This window comes from Athene cunicularia, assembly GCF_003259725.1.
Source record: "Athene cunicularia isolate RWA chromosome 2 unlocalized genomic scaffold, athCun1 chr2_part1, whole genome shotgun sequence".
In the NCBI taxonomy this organism is placed as follows: domain Eukaryota; kingdom Metazoa; phylum Chordata; class Aves; order Strigiformes; family Strigidae; genus Athene; species Athene cunicularia.
In genome coordinates this window covers 82,348,453-82,376,196 of record NW_020799095.1, presented here as the reverse complement: position 1 = coordinate 82,376,196, position 27,744 = coordinate 82,348,453, and the positions used below count along the sequence as shown (strand labels likewise).

Below are 27,744 nucleotides of genomic sequence, written 5' to 3'. Positions count from 1 at the left end.
TAAAACTCAGGCTAACAGCATGTACCCTGTGAAGTACAGACCATATCCTTTAGAAGCAAGCTCTGTTTCTAAGGGGCCTGAATGTCTGCAAGAGGATGGGAAAACAGCCAGTCTAATATGCTTGGGAATCTTGAACGTGTTTTTCAGCCCAGGAATTAACAGCCAGGTTCTGTCCTTTGGGGAAGCTGACAATACTGGATCCATCAGTGGGTTCACCAGGTGCCACTGAAAGCAGTTTGGGGGTGGGAAGTTGCACTCTGCTCCTCCTCACTCTCTGACTGTTTTTAAGATCATGCATCACAACAGAGTTTGGAAGATCTTATCCCTGCTGTGCATGTTTGAATAAAACAAAGACACTTTTCACTGGTGCTTTCTGTAGGTATGGTATTTTCAAGGGTCTGTTGTAGTGTCCTGCAGTGTCATTGTCTTTTGATACCTGTAGTAATTTTAGCACGGCCCTTACAAAGGTTCCAAAACAACTTAGTCTATAAGGCAGCACTTGTATAGAAAGGGAGATAAAACTGTATCACCTGATTAAGTTTCTTCATTTTCTTAAGAATGTTCTCTCTGATTTGGACTGGAGGCGAATACCAACCCAGGATAATGCAGAGCCTTGTAAGACTGATGTAATATGGGATGCTCTCAATACTGACTGATGGCTCCACAATAGGCTGCTGTTGGCACCCTATTTGTTACTGCTACTAGAGTGACACAGTCATAAAGAACAGGGGATGCTTCCTTCCCAGTTGCTCAGGTGCTACCAAAATGGGTCACTGTGGTCTTGTTCGGAAGTGACAAATTAAAGAACCTTTTTCTTAAATGTCTTTCAGTTTTATCAGGCTTCTGAATTGCTTCCTGGACTTCAATCTGGAAAACTAGGTTTTCCCTGGACAGTAGTGAAGTGTTTTGATGTGAATAGACGATTGTCAAGCTTAAAGTGGTCTCCACTGTCAGATTTTACATTTTCAGTTCAGCACAGAGGTGAGAAAGAACAGCAGAAAGTCACCATTTAGGACTGAGTTTATAGCCTGCCCTGCCTATAGGCTGCAGTGACAGTTCTGCAAAAAAAGAGAACCAATTAAAAACATTTAAATGCTTGGCTTTAAAGGTCTGCCTTTTCCTTTTTTTTTTTTTTTTTTTTTTTTTGGTATTCTAATGAATAGTTTCCTTTAAGTTTATTCAGACTCAGCACTGCTTAAGGAAGCATAGGAGGAGCAAGTAAGTTATCAGACTTGAAAGCAAGCCAGGGCAGGGGAGACAGTCTGTTGAAAATTCTACTTACAGTCTCAAAGATTGGCACGTAACCTTTTTATAACTCTTGTACCACATAACTTTGAGAGGTTCACTGCCATTTGTTTCTTATTTCTTATGTACGTGTAGGATCAAATTAACTGTCATTCTTTGATCAAAATACAGACCTTTTTCAGTGTAGAACTTGGCATTAATTCACCTGTTGTTGCTGTATTAATGTTCCACTTCTCTGGAAAAATACTTCAGTCTTGTTGATGGAAAACGTGCATTATACTAAAGTATTTGAAAAGTTTTAAAATAATTTTTTATATTAAAAGTACACACATTAGGTACTTCCCCCTGCTCCTGGGCTGCTTGGTGTGATTCCCTCCCTTCCTGGGCCATATACCAACCCAAGATGGATTGCAAAAGGCAGTGGGCCAGAGCATTAAGGCACCCCCTTAACATACCTGGCACCTGCTTGGGAGCGATAATGACAATCAGTCGCATCCTGACAGCCTAATACACCTGTACCTGCATTGCGGCCCAAAGGGGATGATACTAGAACTTCAAAATGCAACTGGTGGAAGGTACCAGAGTATTTCATCATCTGAGTTGGGCTCAAGTCGGTTATCTCAGATCCTGTAAACAGCAACTCCAAGTGAGATCCTTTGAGTTCTCCTGGCTTGCAGTGGGCTGTGACCAGCATCTGAGCTGGGATGCCTCTCAGGCTCAGGCTTTTTGCAGTCTGAAGATTGTCTGCCCAGAAAGCTGATGGAAGACCAGGGTGAAATACCAATGCACTGTGAGTATTTGCTCTAAACTTAAGGGAAATCTTAGCTATAAGCTAGCCTCTTCCATCCACCTCTTTACCTATCTATGTGTTTAACTTTGCACGATTACATTTATGAGGGTGGATATTTATATATTTCACTGGATATCCAAATATTTCTGTGCTGTATGTGTGTATGTCTTGCATATACACTTTGATTCAGAATACCTTACAGTAATTTAGTATGAATCTTCATACTGGAATCTGTAATCAAGTCACTATTTTAATCATATTTTACCAAATCACTTTGTTAATCTTTAGATCAATCATTGAGTGCTTCTAAAATTTAACCTTTGATCTGCATCACAACATTAATAAATCTTAAATTGCTATTAAACAATAACTGAGAGATGATGGATGGATGGATGGATGGATGGATGGATGGATGGATGGATGGATGGATGGTTAGATACCTTCATCCACGACTAGTGCTGTGCTTCCTGCAAAGCTTAAATGAATGCAGCATGGACATCTCCTGTGTTTTACACCATCATTAAGGTGTTGGATCAAGCCAATAGTATGCTTTTGAAGCAGGTCTCCCAACTGCCCCTGTTTACTGTGGTTTTTATGCAGTACTGAGTGGTGTCAAAGTACAAGCCACATTCCTTTTAGATAAAACTACAGATAATGCATAAAAGACATGATCCAGGGCACAACCCCAGTGTGCTGTGAATGCTAATGGGCAACTTCGCTACGGGATCGCAGGAGAGCTAGTCTGAAGTACCCATCTCCAAAAAGTGTATTGTGGATGGCAGGCACTGAGCTTCAGGTAGTCTGTACTCCAGGTATATTACTATTGCAATGTGCTATTTGTTAACGTAGACAGATTCTTGTCGTGCTCCAAACACCATCTTTTTCTCTGTAATTACTGGAGTTGTCAGACATGTCCAGATGTGTTGTTACAAGGGATCACTGTTGCAAGCTATCAGACTTTACTGGGGAAAAAAATCATTCAGTATGTGCCATTCCTTGTTTTATAAGTGTGCTTCAAAATGCTGGGCAGAAATAAGTGTTGGTACTTTCTATCTGAAGTGCTTTTATATTATTTCTAAGCCTCTAATAGAGTCTTTTTCTGTTACTGGACTTTCACAGAATCAGTGCTGGAAAAACATATATAGACACACGTATTTATGTATATGCATACATATACACACACACACACACATATATATATATATGCATCTGGTGCACTCTTCCCTTCTGAATATATTACATTCCTGTACTTGTGAAACACTGCGAGTTAATTATTGGCTGCAACAGACTATTGCTGAGCCTCCCCTCCAAACCTCTGCCATGGAACATGACTGGTGTGAAGAGTTGGAAGAATAACTCCATAGGGAGGAAATGGTCCCACTGAAATGAGAATTTCACCCAGGCTTTGTAAAGCAAGACCGAGAAGGTTCTCTGTTAAGCGTACACCTCTGTGTACAGACCTTTAAATACAGAGTGAGAGTTATTTCCCAGCTCATACAAATTCTACTTACGCAATGGTATGTATATCACTGACAGTAAAAGCATCATACCATATATTGAAAATGTCACAAAGTAGGTCTTAATATAACCAGCTCAAGCGTGGGTTTTTTTTTTGAACATCAGCTTGAGCCATTTTCCCATTTTTGAGTATCAGGAACCCTAAACTGGCATAGCATAACTGGTTCTTTCACACCCAGCCCTGTATCTGAAGAAACACAAACTCCGGCCAAACTAGATTTCTTTTTAAGAAATTTGTGGTTCTAGATATATGACCTCAGACTTTTTAATGCACTGCTTCCTCACTGAAAACTGTCACATAAAATATAAACACAGGGAGTAATAATAAACTTCAAAATTAGTATCACCTATTTGCCCAGCATCATTATGAGATTTTTGTTGACTCCTAAGTATAGGGAGCAGTTTACATTAAAGCTGTTTCACACTATGAGACTGAGTAGGCAAACAATAAACAATTATTTCAATGATGTTTTTACAACTGTTTTATTCTATTAAATATGAAAGAGCGTACATACAGGTGTTATTCTGAGGACATAAATTACACAAGGATTACATGTTCTGTCAGAAAAGCACAATAATGAAACATCTTTACAGTTCAAACTTTTCTTGTTAGCTTTTAACAAATGAATCTATTTCTGTTGCAAACAAGTAACAAGTGCTATTGAACTTTTGCAAATTCCCACAAAAAATGTCATGCTTAGTAGGATACTTTAAATATTGTAAAGATGAAATCAGAATTAGATTTCTAAATAACAAGATGGAAGAGATTTACTACTTAATCAAGGTAAATGACACACTGAAATAGGAGTCGAGACAAAATTGGTCATTCATTAAAAAAAATTCCACTTCAGACACTACATTTGAGTCTTCTTTCTTTACTTGCAGAAATAGTCACTGTGATTATATGCATGAGTAATGAGCAGAACTGGCCCTAAATGTAACCATGAAATTTTAGATGTGCTGGTTTTCTAGTTCACTTATTTTTCCATTGAATAAAACCCCACATCCATGAATCTATTTGCTTATGTTTGAAAAGGTTGAAATCCAGCTCTTCTGTAAAGGGCCAAACAAGCCTATGTATGATTTTCTGTGTCTTCCGTGGTCATCTGCACAGGTGGCTGCTGCATCCTACATACGTATTTTGGGTTATCATTGAAGTACCGGACTGAGCTACTGCTGACTTGTGAGAGCAGTATTAGTCTATAGCAGTCCTAACACATTGTCTTGTTAAACTTCAGGTAAACAGGAATGTAATTTTATCATAACGAAAGCTCTCATTTCGACATTCAGAAGACTACTCGGGTAAAATACATAATAAGCATGTAGTTTGGTTTGTGTTGCTAGGGATTATCGGAGGTGTTCTAATATATTGTTACAAACATTAACAGCGAAACAGACAAGCTAATGTTACTGCAGGCTGTTGTTTCATTTTTAAGAGGAGTAATGAAACACAATTTCTAAGAATGGTAATTTTTGTAACTAAGGACTTCACATTTATTTTTAAAACCACAGAAGTGGGGTAATATTCCTGATATCTTTCAAAACATTCTGCAAAAACACATCTTGAGCCTGCAGACACTAGAATATAAAAGCAGTCCCGGTAACCTCCAAGGTAAGCATTCTCATATGGCAAAGAGCTGCAGGAATCTCTGCTTTTTTTTCAGAGAATGCTCAATAAAAGTGCAATATAGTGAAGCAAATGATCAAATCATTATGCTTTTATTATTAGATTAAAAATTTTCAGATATTTCATAATTGTGCCTTTTGTAGGGTGGGTATTCTGGTTTGAGTAGTCAGACCATGTTAGAAGAGATGGACAGGGTACACCCACACATCTTCTTTCCCAGGGTTGTAACACCCTAAAGCAATTCCATTGTATAATTCCATCTACAGCTAAAACATTGTGCTGTCCAGTTTCACACTGTAACTTCTGTTTTGACAAAAGTTGACATTTGTCTCGCTTTTCATTTCCACCTAGGTGTGTTCTCCGTTTCAGCTCCTAGGCACCCTTCCTTTCCCCACCCAGCCTCTTTTCTTCCTGAGATGTCAGAAGTACGTACGTTAAGCTTTGGAACCTGAGAATTTGGAGGTATTTTTTGATACTACAGGGCTGCATTTGTATCGTACCATGTCATCTCCTGCTACACTATTACTGTTACAATATACATCTTCTAATTAGTTGATACCTGATGCCTTTCCTACATAAATAAAAAACAATGTATCATTCAGCCACTAATATATGACACCTGCTGTAAGAGTGACCTTTACCTTCCACAAGTCCTCTTTTCCAAACAAATGTTGAGGGATCATTTCCAAAAACCCAGCTATGAAATATTCCTTGAAGTAAACAATTTCACAGTAAAATAAAGAAAAATATATTCAGAAAATAGCACACTCTCAAAATTAAAAATTACATATATCAATAAATTGAGATTTTTCCTCATTCTTTTCTGTTCTACAGTATCTGTATATAAGCAACATTATCACTAAGAGTTATGAATAGGAAAAACAATTCTACTAAAGTGTCATGTCTTTTTTAATACTCTTGAGAGATCAAGAAAATTCAGCATTCAACTTCATTATTATAATTGTTTTTAATTAAGGTAACAAAAGACTGTTTAAACTTAATTCCCTATGGTTTTGAGTATCCAAGACTTAGATCCTTCAAAGCACTAAACAAGCCACACCACTGCACTTACAATGACCTCTGGGTACAAATTAAGTTTTCCACGGATGGGATTCAACTGTGAACTCACTATTTATCCTTCTTGGTTTATGATTTGTTTTATAATTCATAATAGTTTAACCTGGTTTAATATTTATCACAGATTTGGTGCTATTCTTTATCAAGACTGAGCTTTAATTGCAACTGTAATGCACATACATGTAAATAAGAATTCATGAGCTGAGTTTAGCATACTAGAAAAGAAATATTTAAAACAATAAATTGTACCTGAACATTCATTTTCTTATCAAGAATCTATGGTTAAAAGATGCCAGTAAGTGTTATTCAATTTTGCATATTAGACTTAAACTGAAGAAACATTCCTCTGGCATCATTACAGTTAGCTCTTTTTTTCCTGTGGAGTGGAAAATTGCCACTCAAAACTTAAAAGATCTTTGGACAGCTAGTGAGCTCTGATGAACTATTTTCAACATGCCTATCCGTCAGTCAGAGTTTTCGATGGAATTTGTAGTCTACATTGCATGCTATGGAACACTATGTCAACAGCTTGTATTTTTATCTTTTGGGGTTTCTTCCCTACTAATTCATGGCGACTTGAGAAAAGATAATTGGACTGAGGTGCTTATGTCCAAGTGTATCTATTTTAAAAAGAAAGATTATTCTCCATTTACATCCAACAAATATTCTAGTGATTAGCCCTGTAGAAGTCAGTAACAAGTGACAGATCACTATCTTCAAAATAGTCCAGGAGTGAAATTGTTGAATTGTGGTTTTTGAAAAGGAAGACTAGATTTTTCTAAAAAAAGTTTCTTTCATGTGAGAAGGAGTATTATACTTGTAAACTGTGAACTTAACTGATGCAAAAGAATGCCTCACAAGTGCAAAGCCATGAACAAAATGCAATCATTAAATACTCCAATGATATATTCAACTCAAACACTTGCAGCCCAGGTTTTTAAGGTCATCTAAATGCCAAAGGCAGGCATTTTTTAAATCACTCCTCAACAATTATGTGACTAAATCCAATTGACTGAAAAACCTACACTTTCTCAATCTGCTAGATGCTTTTCTGCATCTTTTAAGATTTTAAGTGAACTTAAAAGCTGGTGCGTAGTATGGTAGCAAGGACTTTTCACAAATTCAGCTACCTGTAGACAAATACCACATTTGTGCCATGCAAAGGACCTATTTAAAAACAGACACTCAGCAATAATTTTCCACTGTTTGACTTATACCCAGGCCTGAACTGTCTCCTCCTGTTCTGTGAGAAAAGACAATCAAGATCTAGAAATGTTTGCTGGAGCGGGTGGAGGTGGGGGCTGGAAGCCTATGCTGGCCTCCGGGGTTTCTCAGTGGAAGAGGATATACAAGCATGGCTGTATCATTGTGTTACTGCATGTATGGATGGTACATAGCATTGTCAAATTTTAATAATGGACATTTAACAATTGGGACAATTTAGAGAATGACCTTTCAATTTAATTAAAGCTGTAAAATGGCTTCACATTTCTGGGATTAACCTTTTTAGATAGAGACGGATGTTCCAGAAAGGGATTAAAGTACAAGTGAATGGTCCCTCAATTTAGAAACTAAGCAGCTGTGAAAAGAAAGTTACAATTCTGAAACATAATTAAACTGGTCAATTGTATAGTTTCTTACCCTGACTTTTAAATTATACTAAAATAGTGAAATATTTTGAGTCATTTAAAGATCTGCTTGGTGTAACATGATTTATGTTTTCCAACACAAAATTGGTTACTAACATTTACTTCAAAAAACCCCACCTGACTTGGTTTGGGAATGGGTAATTTAAATGTAATGGACAGTAAGATCACTTTTAACTTTGCATTAAATTGCATCAACCTTCTTGCAAACATAAGCTTGTGGTTACCATATTTCACTCCCTCACTAGCAACTGAAATGTCTTGAATTACAAGTATGTGTTGATTATATGTTGATCTACATTAAATATAGGGTACATAAGAAAAATCTGAGGATGTTTTTTTACAGGGCACCCAACTAAAATCTTTACAAAAGACAAGATAATTACCCATTCTTCAATGTAATAGACACAGATGCCACTTTTATAAATGTACCCTTATATTCACTCGCCAATAAAATAGTAAACAAATCAACTTTTTAAACCATTTTTTATAAATTATTAGAGTATTTTTACTGACACTCTCCAACAATATACAAAAATAATACTACAAGAGTACCAATCAGTCTGACCTACCCCTCATTTCACAGAAAAGTAGAGGTTATGGAAGGATGTTCTTGTAATCAATCATCACTGTAGATGTCTCCTGCAAATGGTAAGTGTACATGGCTGCCCGTGACGTTGGGAAGTCGAGACAGATCAGGCAGGTTCTGGATGCGTGATCTGAGCTCTTTCCGTACTTGGGACACTCTGGCTAGCTTGCGTTTGTACTCCTGCAATGCAAAAGAATTCAACATGAGGCTTTTTTGCTAATACCATCCCTACTACCTACTGCACTTGATGTTTTCCAAATAAAGTACACCTTCTGCAAGTTAGATGACTATACATCCTCTAACACATGAAAACCCAGAGAACTGGCATTTGGGAGGCAGAGGCATCAGCTCTATCATTTTCTCAGTGTCTGACTTCAGAAGCGTAGCCGTGGGATTATTTTGCTTTAAGTATGTAAATGTTAAACAAGGAAGATAATCCCAGTTAACACAATTATGTGCGTTTCTCCATGTGACTAGTAGAACGGGATTATTCTTAGAAACTGTACTAAGGATAATTGATACACATACTCTACTATCACTCACAGAGTATGGGAGGATAAAATTCCTAATGTCAAAGAAGTTAATTTCAGCTCATACTGATGGAAGAATAAAAAACAACTAAATACCACCTAATCAGGCCTGTTGATCCATCCCATCAAACTGAACAATCATAAGTATTCTGTATGAAATTTTATAATAAAACCCACATTACATCAGTATATTTATGGATCTAACCCTGAGTTTTCAGAAACTTTTTGAATTGGGGATTTAGGACCTGTATTGTGTAGGAATACAGGTCAAATCACTCATAATTCATACATTTACTGATTATGAAGCACTTTTCTCATGAAACAACATTATACAATATATTTAACACTGTAAACCAGTGCACTAGAATATAGTTACCGCTCACCTATTAAGAATACGAGACATAATGGAGAAGAATAACAGCTTGTATAAAATGAAATCAGTTATTCCAAAATGTAGGAAGATTAGGGTACAATTTACAGGAGTATTTACATTTCAAAAACTTGGAAATGTACTTCTCTGGAGAGCAAAAGAAACTATTAGCAGGTAAAGCAACATTTCATGAAAATAGGATGTAATTCACAACGCATCAAATGCAGATGCTTTCTAGTGCAACTGCGGGTTTTGCTGCAGCCTGGGAATGGCTGGAAATAAATAGTTAACCTACAGCTTGGATAATCAGCCCATGGATAACCAAGATCTCATGATTATACCCACCTCTAAATGATAGTGGGGAAAAAAATATACATCATCTTGTAAAAGTGCCAAATATAAACACTTGAAAGTTCCAGCAAGTATAAAAACAAGTGCAAATGTCTACAAAACGTAACAGTCATGCTATTTACAAGGTCTAAACATAATTTTAAACATTTTCTATACTGTTAGTAGCATGGAGTAGAAAGGAATGCCAATGAAAAGACCTATTGATAGTAGAACCCACTATAGTAGTATAAATGTTAAATACCTGGGACATGAGTAAGATTACTGGACAAGGTTCAACACACGTAAAACTAAAGCAACTATTAGCATCAATGTGACCTTTTTACCAAGGGCAGTAAGAGAACCACAAGAAATCTTGAATTCTTAATGAGAAAACAATACATAGCTTAAAAAAAAGTAATTAAATCTTTACAAAGGAGAAAAAATTGTCCCTGAATTAGGTTCATCAATTCATTGATATAATTTATATTTAATAATTAAATATTACATACAGTTCAGAGTCTTATGAGATACAAACCACAGAAAATACTACAGATGCCTTGACAGCAGAACTGTAAACACTTGGTGACAGTACACAGGGCAAAGCAACATTCCTTTTATAACAGAGATGACCAGAAATGTCTTACAGCTGCAAGTCCCTTGGTCCTAGGAAAACCGTCACTTGCTCACACTTGCCAAGAAAATTCTATTGTGCAAATAACTTCAGGACATGGCTGTGGAAATGAAGGGCTGTATCTTGATACTGCATCCTTACAGTAATGCCCAAAGGCCACAAATACTTTACTGTTTCACCATTAATATTACAGAAGCATCCAGAAACCTCAGTGAGCTGATTCTGTGCAAAAGACATAGTCCTCTGCCAGCATGTAAAAAGCCAACAACCAAATACTTCTTGCTCCTTTTGCTGTTTTATTCCAGATTGCAGAGGAAAAGATAGGTTTCATTGTTTAGTAAAACAAACAATCTGGCAATATACAAAACACTAGTTAAGCAGAATCACTATTTTCAGAAGCAGGATGGCTGGAGATTGAGCATTAGGCTACAGGGCTTTGAGCCAGCTGATACTGTAAAGGAGACCTGGCCTCTGTTGTGGAAGTCGTACTGCTGTACAGAAGAGGATAAGTAGAACTGTAAGCAGAATCAAACACACAAAAGGCCCAAATTTGGTAAAAGAAATTAACTATAAAATCATTCCAGCAGTTAATCCTTGTAAATGGTGTTTGAATCAGCTAAATCTTGACTAAGTTCATTCTATGTCAATGAAGAGTGTGAAACAGCAAATCAGCATCTCTTCATAAGCTGGAAGTGTGATGCTAGGCAAATACACACAGATCACACTTAGCAGCTCTATTCTCTCAAGACTTTACTCCAAAACCTGAAATGTGCTTTAAATTAGATTGCAAGTTGCTCGACTCCATTAAAATTCCCTTTAGCTGATAATAAATCATTTCCATAGTAACATCACATCTCTGACATCCAGCATTTTCCACATAGATACTGCCTGGGACTTGTTGCCTAGTGAATATCAGCTTGATCAGTACTACTGACAGTAGGTTCCTTTTTCTCACTAAGGAAAATGTTGTCATAAATTCCATCTCCCATATTTTACAATCTTCTTTCTCTTACCAACACCTTTAAGCATAATGCACACTCAGGGAGTCAAAGCTTGTTCCTTGTGCCTTCTCAGAAATAAAGACCTCTGAGAAAGTTTGCTCAAGGTTTTTACTGTTAAACTAGAGTAAATAAAACATTACATAAGGTTTCATCGTTCATTACATTATCGACGCATTATAAACTACAGAATAAAATTTTAATACAGTTTTGGTAATCCAAAGCAAATGTGAGATCTGCAACTACAGGTTAGATGTCCATGACAATCTTCCCCCACAAGTAGAAATACTATTCACCTTATCCAGAGCACCTCATTTTCCATGACACTCCTCAAACCATTCTAGAAATCAGTGGAAATGTCCACTTTTCATGACTGGTGAGCAAGTTCAAAAGAGGGCTGATTTTCAAGTACAGTGACTTAGCAGTTTTGAGGTACTTCCAAAGGGGCTGCATTTCACAGTTTGGTTCTATTTAAAATCACTAGTCACTTCTGAAAGGGTTTGCTTACGTACTTTTAAGGCTGCTAATATAGTCCTGGCATTACCTAAGTATTCCTGGACTGCTGGAATACAAGTATGAAGTACTCATTATCAACAATACTTGTTAAATGTACAGCCTTTATTATTTTATCTTAATAGCATGCACATGTACTGATAACCTTTTTCCTCGGTGTATACATTGGGAGTGTGACTTAATTTAAGGCAGAGGAGCCGGAATGGGGACATCTAGGTGTTACTTCTGATAATGTTGTTCCATTAGAAATGCTGTACACTATACAACCGAGTAACAACTTACCCATATTGTTGAAATGTCTAACTGCAGAAATCCTTATGGAGAATTTTGATTTTCATTATGTTGATTTTAAGATATACTTCAAATTATTCCTGTGTAAATGAGGCAAGACTCAAGCTATTTACTTCAAACAGTCAAGGACAGGTGGAAGCATGGTGTCTTCTTTTGCTACACTGATAATAATTTGCATTGCTTGCTACCTGTGGAGAACCTTACTCTTGGGATATATGGTCAACCTGGTGTACGGAATTAAAGTGTCTTCAATTTCATCAGCAGTCTAAGATAACACTACTTCCAAGCAATAATTTTTTGTACTTCCAGTCACAGCCGTAAGTCTATGAGATAGAAGAACTTATGTTGCTCATTAGAATCCCACTGATTACTACAGTTGCCATTACTCAACAGTGCAGAATATGGATATTTAGTGAAAGCAATGCTAACAACATATGGATTCCATACCCAGATTAACAGTACTTCTCTATCAAATAAGTACCAGGCAAAAAAAGCCAAATAATTTTTGATTAGACACTACAATCATCATGAATAATAAAAATGTGGGCAGGCCAAACAGGCTGTGCATTGCAGAGAATATTTTCCCCTCCAGTTGAAATAGACTGAAATAGATGTTTATATAGAATTTCTGCAATTACTACGGAGAGGCGTTACAGCTAAAACAACTTGGAACTTCATGGATATGCTTTCTCTTTACAACATTAATCTGTATTTGAACCCTCATCTGATCAGTAAAGCTACAACATGCATCGAAATATTGCAAGGCAGAAAATGTACAGCAAAGCGAAGGAAGCAAAGTCTGGTTCCAAAGCAAAAATAAAAGGCTTGCAGAAAACACAAATATTTAATCTGCACCCTTGTTAGCTACAGAAAAAAAGGTAAAGTGGAAATAAATACTCTCGATACAGAAAAACAAAACCCAAAAGGCTTAAAAGGCTTTTAAGGTGTTGAGGGCATGTGTGTACATTGGCATCCATGGTCTGTAGGTACACTGTATTTAAAACTGAGATCTCTGAATTTGTAGGTCCATTCCAACTTCCAGTTTCAGGTGCAGATGTCAGAGCTGTGTCACAGCAAAGCCTTCTCACGTGCTGTGTCCAACAGCACAGAAACCACTAGAAATCTTCAAAGGCTCAGACGAAGGCACACACACACACACACACACACAGGCAAGGTTGGAAAACCAAGAAAAAGCTTAGGAAGGGACTGACTTGGCTAATCTTCCATTATACATTTTGCCTGTTCACTACAAAATGGATTTAGCATCTATGAGTTTTCCATTAGGTTCTACCCCATTTAGAGCAAAATAAATAGCACTGAGGCAATGAGCACCTATCTAGTGACTGCTTTGTTTATTCCTTCTTGTTCTATGCACTGGCCCATGCACTACCTATTGTACTCATTACTCTGTACACAGATTTACTAATAGTATCATAGGTTTTCTAATGGCATACCTCACCATTACAAAACACAATTTATTCTTCAGAAAACATCTTTGAGCTGACAGATTAAAATGAAATGCATCCTCCAATTCTGAGTATCCCATTTTTCTTCATACTTAAAATTACCAAGAACTTAATGCTTCAAAGCACATTTTCTAAATTAAGTTTAAATATTAGAGACTCCTCAGCTTGTCTGCAAATGAAGTAAGAGGAAGCAATGAACTCAGAAGTTTGAAACCCACAAACTAAGTTGGTGACCATCTGGGGAAAGCTTGATTAATGACTTTGTCTACCATCAACTGTTATGCTGTGGTACAGACAGGAATACACGGCAGATCTTCAAATCATAAATTCCTGAGTGCAGCAGTAGTAAATAGGAACAAAGCATTTTACTAGGACATTTCCCATCTGGAGGGTGATTATCAGAAAAGTTAAATCCTTCACAGTGGTCACCAAATACCCCTCTCATTCCTTGAAAATGTAATTTCTTTGTACAGCTCTTTCCTGCCTAAACTTGGGTCTCAAATTTCATTCACCCTTCTTGACTCCTCATCTCCATTCCTTGAACACAGTTCCTAGAGCTAACCTCTTTGTCCAGCAAGGCTGTTCAATGCCTCTCAGACTTGCCATGCCTGTATTCACATGCAATATAAACACTCACAACTAGTTTTTTCCTAACTCTTCCCATTTCTTCTCTTTCTGGCTCCATATCTTAATTCCTTCCTCTCCAGTCCTGGTCTGTATTCATTACTTAAGTCTATAGTTTTGGCTGCCTCTGGTTCTAGTTCCACCTATTTCTCCGCAGTCCTATACCCAGGCTGTCCCTGTTCTCTATGTAATATCTCTGTCAGATCTATTACCTCCCATTTCAGTCCTAAATGACATCATGCTTTTCTAGCTAGTCACTCCTTTCTTCTCAGCCAGCTGATCTCCTATTTCATTCTTTACTGTAATGTCTAGTCCTGGATACCTTCTTAAATCTCTGCAGACTGTTGCCAATCTCCATGGAACTTGTCCAAGTTTTTAATTCAAACCCATTAGCTTCTACCTCCTCATTATTTAGACTCATGGAAGCCATGAACAATCCACTCATGGAAGTTCTCTGCTCTCACATCAGGTACTTAGCTTATGATCAGTGTAGAGAATAACTGTATACAGTTACAATTGCAGGAGAAGTCTTCTTTAGCTCAAGCTGGAAAACTTCCTGGCAGAGCAGCTCTTCATGGAAGTTAGTGACATTTTAAGAAATCTCTGATGAGCCTATTAAAAGTAAGATTTTTCCAAGGCTTGTAATTTCATTAAATTCAGGTTGATTTTCATTAGTATATCAAAATGCATGTCCCAGACAGAAAGATGGATTTCCCCATTCCATAATACTTTAAGAATTAACATGAATTACATAATCTCAATGAAAAGGTAATTTAAAAAGATTGTTTCATTACAAAATTGTTGACTGTGTTGGCAAAATTTGGTCAATGTTTGGGAAAGTTAAAATAAAGAAAACAGGGACTTAATTACCAGGAGTATTACTAGGCTCAATTAGTTTATATTTACCTCCATTCAATATTAAAAGGTCCACAGTGACGAATATTAATTTATAAACTAAATTACTATTTAAATACATCGATTTAATTAAGAGAATATTTACAGTACAATGATTTAATTTAAAGCATTTCATGATGTCAGATATTAGCAGCAGCTTGAAAAGAAAAAGATTCCTGCTTGAGGTTAAATTTGGTTTCCTTGTGTTTTTATTATGTGATACAGTATTTTTACCTAGTTGAAAATTTATCCATTATAATAAACTCAAAGCTACACATTTCCAAGAGCTGCTTAAGTTACACTGAATTCTTAAGTTTCAAATCTTAGCTGACAGAATGAAGTTTTGGAGAACTGATGACAAGCAATCAGGCACTTCAGAACAATTCTGAGCAATTTTGCTCAAACAAATATTCAAGTTGATACTCTACACAGACACATAAGAGATAAAGCAGAATAGTTTTGAAAATAAGAAAATAAAAACAAATTAAATGGCTGCAGGCTTAGAGATAGCTTATTAAAGTTTCAATTATTCACAAATAATCTGAAGGAAATCCAAATTAAAGGGTATCAGGGTTCAATTTTAAAGGAATCTTATGAATAAAAAAGGTTTGATGGTCTATTAGAGAAATCACGCCTTTAGCAATACATTTAAGAACAGTTGTGTAAAGTCTTCAGGCTCAAATATTTACTGTATCTAACAGCTGAACTGTAAAGATTGTGTATGTCAGATGCACATTCCTCACGTCACACAACCCTTGCCTGTGGGTCATTACAGCATCCTCAGTTCCAACTTCAGATTCCACATGTGCAACTCATCTTACTGAAGCTAACGCTGTGGGTGTCAAACCACAAGAAAATTGAGTTTGATGTTCATTATTTAACAGAGGCAAATGGACATCTGAAAGTATGAAAATTCTGGAAAGCCAAGACTACATGTAACTATTTTGAAGATGAAAACTGAATCTGAGAATGAAAATAACACTGCAGGTCACTAGGGAGGGAATTTATCTATAACTAGTCAAGAGACAACTGTTTCAGATCCTTTTCTTTTGTCAAAGCCACATCTACATAAAGTAGAAGCATGAGACCTAGTTTTACTGAGGCAAGGATAAGTACTAATAGCAGTCTAATGCAAGCAGCAGAGAGCTAGCAGGCTAACATATATGGCTTTTGCAACCACACTACAGAGCCACTCAGTGTTAACCTGTGAGCAAGAAAGAAAATGAATGAGAAGTGTTCATATCAATAGTGTTTTATTGACTTGACACTGGGTATTAGCTATATTTCAAGTGAAACAAAAGTAATACAGATGGAGGACCTCAACTTTCTGCTACAGGTGAGCCCAGGCTGTTGACCTTGTTCATTTAAATAATCTATCAGTGTAGGTCTATCTGTGCAAAACTGGTCTTGGACATTTTGAACAAGCTCTTCAAATGATTTTTTTTTTAAATTATGTATTTCTGTCTTTTATTTTCCCAGTTCATAAATTACTCTTATCTAACTTTACAATTCTAGAACAGTCTTACCAAAGAGCATGTGGCTATTTCTTGAAGAAATTATTTAAAGAAAGGTTCTCAAAATAAGCCAAGAAATGCCAGGGCGTCATCTAAAGTTTCATATTACACTTGTCAACTCATTCTCACAATTTCATTAAGTAGGTTTGGAATCCATGTCTCTAAAATGGATGTTTCAAGAAGAGAATTTAGTTACAGCTCAGAAATACACATTCAGAAGCCTGATTTGCTTTAATCGTAGTTGAAAGTGATCAGCGTCACTTGAGAATTGAAACTATAGTTTATGTGACTAATGAGAATAATTATCTGTGTAAGGCAAACTGTTGATATGCTGCATGGTAATTCTGGTCTCCTCTCCTTTTGTGAGTGTGAAATAGATATTTCAAATGCAGTATTCAGTGATGGGGATGGGAGCATGGGAAAGGTAAAGCTGGAAAAGAAAAAACTACACAGCAGCAGTAGATATTCTGACCTACTTCTTGAAACTGCCCCTCATATGTCCTGTGGGAATATCTCCAAGGAAAACTACCATGTATGAAGCAAGCAAACAATTGCAACCCTTCTAGAGCCAACAAGAAAGGAGAAGAATTTTCATTTCCTAACAATGCACATAGATACAAGTTCTATCATTTAAAAAACAGTGCTTATCCTGAAGCTTTAGTATTAAAATATTATGGCGATAAAGTTTTGTGTAAGGGAAGCAATACCAGTGGAGAGCACAGAACAATTACAGGAAAAATTCACAATATAGAAGTCTCTAATCAAACAACCAATTTCAGGCAGCAAATTTGGCACACTCACCCATTTTTTAAATGTTTTTACCCAATTTTGAATTGCTCAAATAGCTAGTTTTATAATAAAAAGAGTGTAAAAAAGAGATTGTCAGGGCAGAATTTATGAGCAGAGAAGAAAACACCTAGAGAGAAAGCAGGACACAGAACAAGACCATTAAAACCAGTGTTTTTCAAAGTTTTCTTTCCCATTATGAACTATTTTCCTCCCAAAAGCCTACAGCTTGCCATAACCCCACTAATGCACATCATTCTGTAATCTACTGATAAAAGAAAACATGTATCAGAGGTTGGAAATCATTTCTATCTAAAATGTCTTAGCTTTTTAAAGCATCTTTCATCCAATTAAGCCACCTATATTTCATTAAAAAAGCCTTTAGAATTATTATCCTGGTTTATACAGAAGCTCTAAGAGTACCTGTGGGGTTTTCTGTTTTGTAGGTCTGTGTTTCTATCCAGTTGTGGACGAAGTGACCTCAGAAGATCAGGTCATCAGGAGAACATAGTAAGTTAAATGTTGTTAAAGTAATTTATTACTAAGATATTTAGAAGTGAAATCACAAGTAATTCAGTAGATGTGTTACAGAGGAAAAATGCAAATAATGTAGAAAATTATTCTGTTCTTCCAATTTTCATCTAATTTTAAATAAATGTGTAATTTTGGAATGGAGTAGAACACAGGGAATAATAATTGTTTGCAAAGTACAGCATTTCAGATATTCCTGATAAAGATTCTAATGATTAAGATTTCTGAATATTAAGTAGGCAGTAATGTCTAAACACAGTTACTCTTTTTCACTGGTTTCTTTACTGTTAATACTTAAACTAATTAGTTGGGTTTCCACAGTGTTGAAAAAAAATGGGAATATACAAAGTAGTATCTTAAATTCCTTGTTTTGCCATGTGCTTCTTGCATGTCAGTATGCAAGTCTCTTAGGTACATTTTCACCAGGTACTTTACCCTGCTTTTTTTGTATGAGACGTTCCAAATTTCTCTCTCATTTATACAAAATCAACTCTCACAAACTTGATACTGTTTTAAATTTGTATCAAATGTTCTAGAGAAAAACTCAGGCTTTACTTCCATTTGTACAGGTTAAAAGAAGAATCTAAAATCTTTAAAAAAGGTGTTTTTCCTTTTTTCCTCAGGAAAGCATGTTGGTTTTAACAGATTTGCTGTCCAAATTGCAAAATAATTACATCTGCTTCATTGCGCTGGTGAGATGCTTCAAATTCCCTGAGAAAACAAGACCTGAAGTAACAATGCAGACTGTACCCTTGCTGCAGAAAATGGCTTACCATTGTGGCAAACTGAATTGAAGACAAATCAAATATACATGGCTTGTAGGGCAATTTAAGAACTTTTAAAATACCTGTCCATCTCTTTTCTACTTGTTCAGTAAACCGTTAAGACTGTTCTGTCCATAAGCTCATGCTTCCAGATCTCTTGTAAACATGAGGTTTGAAAGAAAAAATAAAAATAAACTATGTCTAGAATCTGATGACTGGGACTACCAAGGGAAACAAACCCAGCAGGTCTGAACCTGCAGCTGAAGTTCAGGCAACAGCTGGATCAACTGGCTGGCACAGCAAAACCAGCCTGTCAGGACATATTTTAAGATTTCTGGTCTGCTGGACATGATCAGTTGCAGGGTAGAGTAAGAGTTTATGAAGAACATAAATGCCCTCAGGGTATATGTTTCCAGCCTGCTATGAGGTAGAGGGGCTTGAGTATCAGGCCTGGGTACACCACCTTGCTTTCACTCTGCAGTGCAACCATCATGCAAAAGGGAAACATTTCCCGCCATGTAGGAGGAGAAACATGATAATGAACAACACTAAATCCAAGGTACACTTATGGTAATGATGATTTAACCATGACTTATAATAAAATCTAAAGATATGCACCCAAACTTGAGATACCATCTGAAAGAGTGAGCATAAAAGTCATCATGCATTCAAATTTTTTTTTTTTTTTTTTAAAGGGCTCTCCTTGTAAAGCCAAAGGTAATTTCTCTACTGGCACCCTGCAAACCCACCTGTGAGTGAAAAAAAATTAAGCTAGCCAGGTACTGCAAGCCTTAAAGGATTTAGTAGCCCAAGTGAGTCCCTCAGTGACTCCCAGACAGCTCTGGCATGTCCTTGATACTGCAACATAGCAAGAGGAGTGTCTGCTGAGAGGGCAAGTAACTGCTGATGGCACAGAGAGCACAACTATCTCCACCTTTCACAGCCAGAAAGAACAAACTACAAAACCATGATTTTGCCACTGTTCAGGGAAGGTGAGTTGCTCAGAGCTACGTTATCGAGTCAAGAAAACAGGGCCAAGTAAAACCAGCAAGAACCCCCTCCCTGCAGTCATTCATATGTAGGTTGAAATCTGCAGCTGTGTAGGGCATATTTCATTATGTTTCCAGAGCAACTGAATTCTGTAGGAGAAAGTTCATTGTGCAACGTGACAAAAAGCTGTGTGATGTAGCATAAAAGCATGCTAGGTGCTCAAATTTTGGAAGAAAAAGTACTGTTAAACACATATGCCATGAAAAAATAGGCATCATGCTGTAATAAATAGGTCTGTATGCAGCAGCATAAGATAAAGCTCCTCAGCCATTAAACATTTTTGTGGGCTGTGTAGAACATGTCTCATGCAGAAATTGTTTAAAGGCAAGTTTGGACCTTGCAAAGTTGTCACAGTTGTCCAGTATCCCTCCCTCCTGCTACAGCATGGAGAGCTTGCTTGCTGTCCCAACAGTTAGTCTGCACACCTACATTTTTCACTGATAGCTTTGTTTTTATTGGAGCTCTAATGAAACTCAGTATTTTCCAGAAACTTTCTCCTACTGAAACATGGACACTGGCTCACATGCAGAAAAGAAATTTGCTCTAAATCTTAAATCACATAATACAATTATGATTTCTTAAATTAACAAATAAATATTTAAATGCTAAGCCTTTATCAATTACATTGAAAGATGCAAATGGGGAGTCTGTGCTCAGCATTTTATAATTGAGGATACCTAAAATCTAGATTATACATCTTGGTCTTTATTACTTTTGGTATTTTTAAGAGTAGTTTCTGTAAAGTCGATTGCTCTTTCAGTTATTACCTAAGCGGATGTCAGCTATTCAGAGACCAGAAGACAATGAATACTTACGTAAGAGGTAACTCCAAAACTGAAGTTCAAGTGATCAAGATTATTCTACAGCCCACATATGGTATTACCCTCAGAAGCCTAAGAATTATTGCTTACTGTTTAACAGAAGCATAAAGTTAAAACCTACAGCGTCTTTTGAGTATGTACAAATTTTCTGATCATGTTGCATGAAAAGAACATCAATTTTCCACTGACTACAGTGGCTGTTAAGCAGCATGGCTTCAAGGATTTGGGGCTAGGATATTTGCCAAGTCATACATGCATACGCAGACTGCGAAGGACATGAATGGAAAAAATGAGGTGCTCCTAGACAGCACAGTGACAGGAAGCTTCTCCATCCTGAACCAAAAGATTTGGAAAAAAATATGCTAATAATCATATTATGTTTTGCATATACATCAAACCAACAATTTTCAACTACCTGGCTTGAAAGCAGTTGCACGATCCTTTGGAGTCCAAATTTATTAACACTGATTAGCCCAATAATAAAGCAGCACCCCTTTAAGTCTCAAGGATTAGCACTAAGTGTAACAGCTCTACTGGAGTACGGGTTGAGAATAAAGGAAGATCTTGGTGTTCCACAAAACTGGCCTGGATTATTCTCTCCGCAAAAGGCTTAAGACACTCACCAGCCAGAATGTAAAAAAAAAAAAAGTCAAGGTGCTTCTTTCCAGAAATGCTGAGAACATGTGTACAAAATGGCTGCAGAAGAAAGAGCCCCTCAAATTTCCAATGGCAGTAGGATGATTTTTGCTTACAGGCACGGCAGCAAGAGAATACACTGACAATCCACATAAATTACAAGTGAGAAGCTAGCCAGAAAATTGAGTAGTGGTTTAAAAACTACTTTCTGGAGGATAACCTAGTCACATTAAATTTCTCATTGCTGTGTTTTATGACAGAATGAGAAATTAAATCCAGAAAATCAGGAATTATTAGTTCTTGAGAGGAACACACTGTCTGAAAAAATTCTTGCAGGTTCCCCAGAACCAAACCAGCATGTAGTGACTGTACTTTCTGCTTTGGGTTAGTACCTGCATCATTGTTTGTGCTTTATTCCACGATCTTTTAGCCTTAGGATAAAAAGGCTTTGAGATAACTTCACTGAACAAGAACACCTAATTTCTTCCACAGATAATAAGTAGGGACTTTCCATTCCTACATCTTCAGATAATGGCATAGCTAAAAGTACAGTAGCTGTGGTATGTCCAAGAGAGCAAATTATTAGGTGTACACATAGACAGAATTTAATTCTCTTTACAGAGGTTGCATTTAATATCATCCTATGCCAAATGATGGGTTTCTCCACTGGAAATGGCACTCAATTCACTACACAACCTGTGACAGCAAGGACAAGAAATGTCTGGCTTTCAAGATGGCATGGTAAATTGTTTTGCTAAGCAGTCAGTGTACACAATACTAATTACAGTGGTACAGCTTCTACATCTAAATTGTTTAAAACTAAATGTTTAATGTACCACTGGTTTAAAAAACAGCAGCAACAAAAGTCTCCACCACCACAGAAAAGCTTTCCTAGGGCAGAAGGCAGAAAATGGGGAAAGAGAAAAACATAATTTACTGGCACCAATGCAGCATCTGTTGCTTATGTTGGTTATTATGGAATCATAGATGAGTGAAAGACTGAAAACATATAGCTGGAAGCTACCCATCAAATATCAGTTTAACTAAGCCCCTGATTTTTTCTGGATGCCAAATAATTATCAGTATCTGAGCGGCCAAATACTCCAGAATAAGGCCACCATCTTTTGACCACAGTTCACTATGGCTGATGGATGTCAATTACCTCCATCAGAAAACAGGTAACTTAAAATGGGAGATTTTATGTTTTTTATAGAATACATCTAGAATTAAACCAGGTTTCACCTTGATACTCAGAACTCTTAGGCAATGAATAGCACCAGACTGAGCTTCAGCTTCACAGGAAACAACTGATATCCTATCTACTGCCCCTGCAGAATCATTCCTCCTACTCCGGTAGATACTTGTAAGCTAAAAATGAATTACATTAAAACTGTGTGTTTGAGACATCTCAGCTTTAACACTTGGGGGAGTTATACTGTCTGCTCAGTCTTCTGCCTTCTATTATCTTCATGATCAAAGGGCTCTCATTTACTGAGATCAGGACAGCTCTGAGGCTTGTTTTTAAAGGCATTACAAGGAGCTCAGCACTCCACATAAAATCCAAGAACAGGCACAACTCTGTAACAAACTAATGATGTTGTCCCTCTACCTCCTTTGGTGTCTGATGAATGAAGTATTTGGGCCAGAGTAAAATGAACCTTTTCTGAATGCTACTGACTGAAGAGAAATAAGGGATGAAAATACATACATAATTAGGAATGGAAAGGGGTAATGAGAACCTAATATTTGAGAAACTAGAGCAAAGTATCTACTTGACCTCTAGGACCAGCCAGATGTAAACGTTGCTTCTGCAGCCTTCTTCACTTGTTTTGTTACTTTTGACATGTTGTTCATGTACCATTTTCAAAACATCAATCTTCTGAATAGTGGAACTCAAAGCTCAAATGCTTATCTCTAACTTTCAAATCTGTGTCTTTCAAAACTCACTCCCTCTCTTGCAATGTAATAAGCAACAAAGCAGCCACTACACATTTCCTATTCCCAAACTCTTCATGCAGCAGAGCTTTAAAACTGTTCCACATGCCAACTGCAAAAATGAATCTCCACATGTGGTTTACAGGGCTTCAAAGACAGAGCAGCATACAAAAGTGTGGTTTGGATGCATGGGGAGAAGGAGGGAAAAAAACAAACCAACCAACAAAAAACCACAAAGGGAAACATTTAACTTGCAGGAAGATCAAAAGCATAATTTCACAGTGATCTCCATTAATTAACACTGGCCTACACTTAAATCAAAGACTCGCAGAATAGCTTCAAATACTTCAGGATTTGTGCTACATCACAAAATACTGATTAATACTCCAGCCCTCTGGTGCACATCTACTGCACCTTCTACAATTATTTTAAAAAGTATGTGACATTCTTCCTCCTTCTCAGCTTCCTCCCTCACAGCCACTTAAAAATGATGCATATACTATGGCAAACAAATCCAGCTATGGAGAACTAATATCTTTTGCACCAAGAAACCAGTCTGATTCATGGAGATAAGGCTGGGGCCAGATAATGCTGTTAACAGTAATTTATCTCCTCAGAGTCCTTATTTCATCTACTAACAAAAACGTAAAACATATCCGTCTCTTATGTTCACTGAATTTTCTGTCTAAAAAGTCACAGTATATTCCTCTCCTGCCTGTGCCCCTCAAAAATATCATTCTCATTGGTTTAAAAAGTGTTGTGTTTTGTTTTTTAATTTGGTAGTGTAGAAGTGTGGAAAAACAAGTTACTAAAAATCCTTCTTGACATTTAGACAACAAAGTGTTCCAAATATTCCCATTTATATATGTTCCTTCCCATTTATCTACTGAAACTCTTCAATTTGAAAAGGCTTTGACAGCCGATTTTTCTTCATTTTCTTGATGAAGCAGTGTAATTTTTTTGATAATGGTGAAAACAGGGCTTTTTAATTAATTTGAATTCATAATGTATTTCCAAATTACCAAACTACTGAGAATTTAGAACTTGCTGTAAGGTCAATTTCACGGATGAAGAAAACTAAACAGAAAGGTGCTTTTGTGAAAAATAAAAAAGAATTTAAACCCAATAGCAAATCAGGCAAGAAAATAAAGCAGCTAATGATGTTGGAGAGAGCAGCTCAAAACACTGGCTCTTCAGACTAATACTTTGAGAAATTTTGTTTCAATCTTATTATCATATGCAAATATTTTACACCCTCAACAGTACCATTTATTCAAGATGAGGCAGCACAGTGGTGAAAAGATGTCCTGTGAATGATGATGCTATTTGATTCCTATAAAGAAGTGGCTAAACATCCTAACTCCACCCCAGTTAGCCCAACTGTCCATCCTACAGTAACCTCCTCCCCACCTCCAACTCTCCCCTCCCTATCCCAATATCCCTTGATGTCTTCTACATTGTCCAGCTATACTTGTGGCAAAGAGCAGTGGAGGTTATAGCTGGTTCCACACTACACAGGCTGACTGGATAGCAGACTAGAGGGAGAAATACTGAAGCATTCCTTTGGGCCTCTCTTCTATCTACTTATTTACAAAACCAATTTTATCACACTTTTAAGGAACTGTATTGTTTCCCTGTCAAATGAAAGAAGACTTGATAGACTGGCAGCATGACCACCACAGTCAAGTCTCCCAAGAAATCAGACTACCACAATACCTAATAAGCCTTCTAGAACAGCAGTCCACTCTCTCCCACCAATCACTGCCAGCAGTAGCTGAGAAGTGTCAGAAAAATTCTTGCCCTCTCTAATCAAGACAACTTAATGCACTATTTATCTCAGAGATACATCTTCTTACTATAATAGTATAATGAATTTCTAAGACAACAGAGTTCATCTACAGCATTTATACATCATCCTATTTCCCTGCATTCTGTTTCTCCTTATTTCCATCATTTTTTATCTTCAGCATTTCAGATTTTGGCAGTGGAAAAACTTTACCAACAACCCCGAAGTAGACTAATTCGGAATCCTTTTACTTTTGGCAGAACCGAAAAACATCACAACTCTTTCAGCCTGAATTCATAAGTAAATGTACTGTGACCATTCCTTTGGTCTAGATTTAAATTTTAAGGCAAGTGTAAGGACCACTTCACCCCCTTATCAGGTGATGGTGAGCACTCCTGTGCAAAGAACTCCTTCCATTTCTCCCCAGATAAGATACTAATTCTCAGCAAGCACAACTGATGTGGAATACATTGTTTCCACACTGTTGCTGAAACAGCTCTCCCAATTGCTCTTCCACTGTTCCATTACACCTGCCAGAATAACTAATGCATTCAGCTTCGAAAGACAGTCAATAATGACAGCTGGTGTTTTTACAGTGTCCTCAACTATGTTTTAGTTCATGGCTTCCAAGGTGTTCTCCACTCCCCTGCATACACCTGTACCACACCAGGCTCAATCAGGGAAATTTAAGTATTAAGAAAATAATCCAGCTTCTAAACCAACCCATTTTGAAATAAAGTGCTAGGAGAAAACCCATAAAAAAAAAGTGTGTGTGTGTGCATGTGTATAAACATATACATGATCATAAATCTCAGCTTCCAATTCCAATCAATACAAGAACCACCAGGTAGTTGTAGCACTGTATGAAAGCCCTGCAAGTTCTCCTCCTCCCATTCCCCACCCCCTCAACATTTCGGTTCAGAGTACACACATTGTGTGTGTTTCAGTACAGAGGTAAGCCTTCCAGCTTGGCTCCTCCAGGGAAAAAAGCTATCGTTATACCTGGAGATTAGTTAATACTGGCCTGATTCTGAAAACTAAACTACAGTTGCTACCAACTGAAACTTTATTCAAAATGCTACATTTCATCTGCACGCTTTAACTGAAAAATAAAGACTGGTTTTATGAACTGGATGCTTCATAAACAGTAACAACACTGGATGAAAGTTTTCTTTAAATGCTGTCTCATAAGACAAGCTAGTTGTTGTCCACTGGTTCCTCACTATGCAGATTCAAATTCTTCAAAAAGGTTATCAGCCCTGTCCACAAATGCACAAGTGCTACTATGTTCTGTACCAGATTTTATGCAATTCACTTTTAAGGCTATGCTGGTTTTAAGTGGAAACATCGAAAGTTTGTAATTGAGAGAGAATGAAATCTGCTTTGTATTGTTTCAGCAAGGCTGAGAGAAAAAGCAAGGTGATGTTCTAGCCACTTCTTTCTTCTGTCAAGATTCACAGAAGCACTTCTTGTCAGCCCTTTCAACCAACTAGTCAAATGATTATCAGAAATTCAGCAAAACATTTAACTACAGATATAGGTCATAGTGAAGAGTAACTTGAGTGTAGTCCTTCCTTTTAACTTCACAGAGAAGCTTGTTAGACAAAAAGATTTATTTTAAAATTTTTAGATTTTAGTGGTGTCAGAAAAATTTTCCAAGTGTAACTTTTGAGTACCAGCGTAACAGCACAGGCTTCAAATAGAATGCTAAGGAGCACAGGCTTTGAGTCAAACAATTATCTTCAAATACACATGGGGGCTTATTCTCCTGTTAAACAAAACTACCAGAAGACTAATCCAACTACCAGTTGCTAAAGCAACAGCTCTCTACACAGGTTGTTTATACAAGTAATCTCAAATTGTAGAGCAGAATTTTCTGATAGCTTCCCCTTCCCTTTTCCCTTCCATCCATGTTTTATTTTTTGAAACTTGATTTCAAATGCTTTCTTTGTAACTCTCAAACTGAGGCAGAAAGCCCAATGTTTAGTTTGTGTAGTTACCACCAGTCATTGCAGTGTAGTCTTAGATTGCTATTTAGAGTTTACAGCTGCTTCAACAAACAATTCCAAAAGCAAGTTTCCAGTTACAGGAGGGACACAAGAAGGGTTTATAGTTCTGCTGACTTTGTATTCATAATACAGATTAAAAAAATATGGTTTTAAAATTTAATAGGTCTAGCAACACAAACGTCAGAATTTTAAAAAGCCTAAACAGCAACAATATTGCTGTGGAACATTAAAGCTTGCAGAAAGGGTGGTCTTACCTTGAAAGACTACATTGCTACTACTGACATAAATGGGTGCTACACTTTCAATATTTCTTACACCCCAGTTCTTACACCCATTTCTTATATCCATTTTTTTCTTTTTCTTCCAGCAAACATCTGAATAAAGCAAAGGGAACATCTGCTGCAGAAAGCACCAGTCACTTACTAATCTATAGTTGTCCTTCAAAAAACTTAAGAAGTTCTAGATAGAGTACTGATTATTACATTTTCAATTTCCCATCATCTCAGATGTTTGCACAAAAAATGAATCCATTACATACCTGGAAAACTTGTTCTTCTGAGGATGACACAAATAGATCCATTCATTTTGGTTAACAGTATAAAGTTTTTGGCTTGCAACAACCAGGAGGAACATTCTGTCTAAGTGTCTCAGGAACAACAGAAAGTCCTACCTAGGTAAGACCAGCATCTTCTCTTGATATTTTTATCACAAGGAATTCAAATGGTACCTCAAGGGTATTAAAGTACTTAGTATCTTGTACACACCCCCCCCCC

At 36.9% G+C, this 27,744-nt stretch overlaps 1 protein-coding gene across 1 annotated transcript in view; it reads right to left on the bottom strand.

The window, feature by feature from the left end:
• Positions 1-3,361: 3,361 nt before the first annotated feature.
• The window catches only part of RPRD1A (regulation of nuclear pre-mRNA domain containing 1A), a 63,704-nt gene continuing 39,321 nt past the window's right edge, over positions 3,362-27,744 (bottom strand). Inside the window, exon 7 of the mRNA XM_026841395.1 lies at positions 3,362-8,672. Within this exon, the coding sequence (XP_026697196.1) occupies positions 8,523-8,672 (150 nt within the window). The 3' untranslated portion in view covers positions 3,362-8,522. The remainder of the gene's footprint in view (positions 8,673-27,744) is intronic.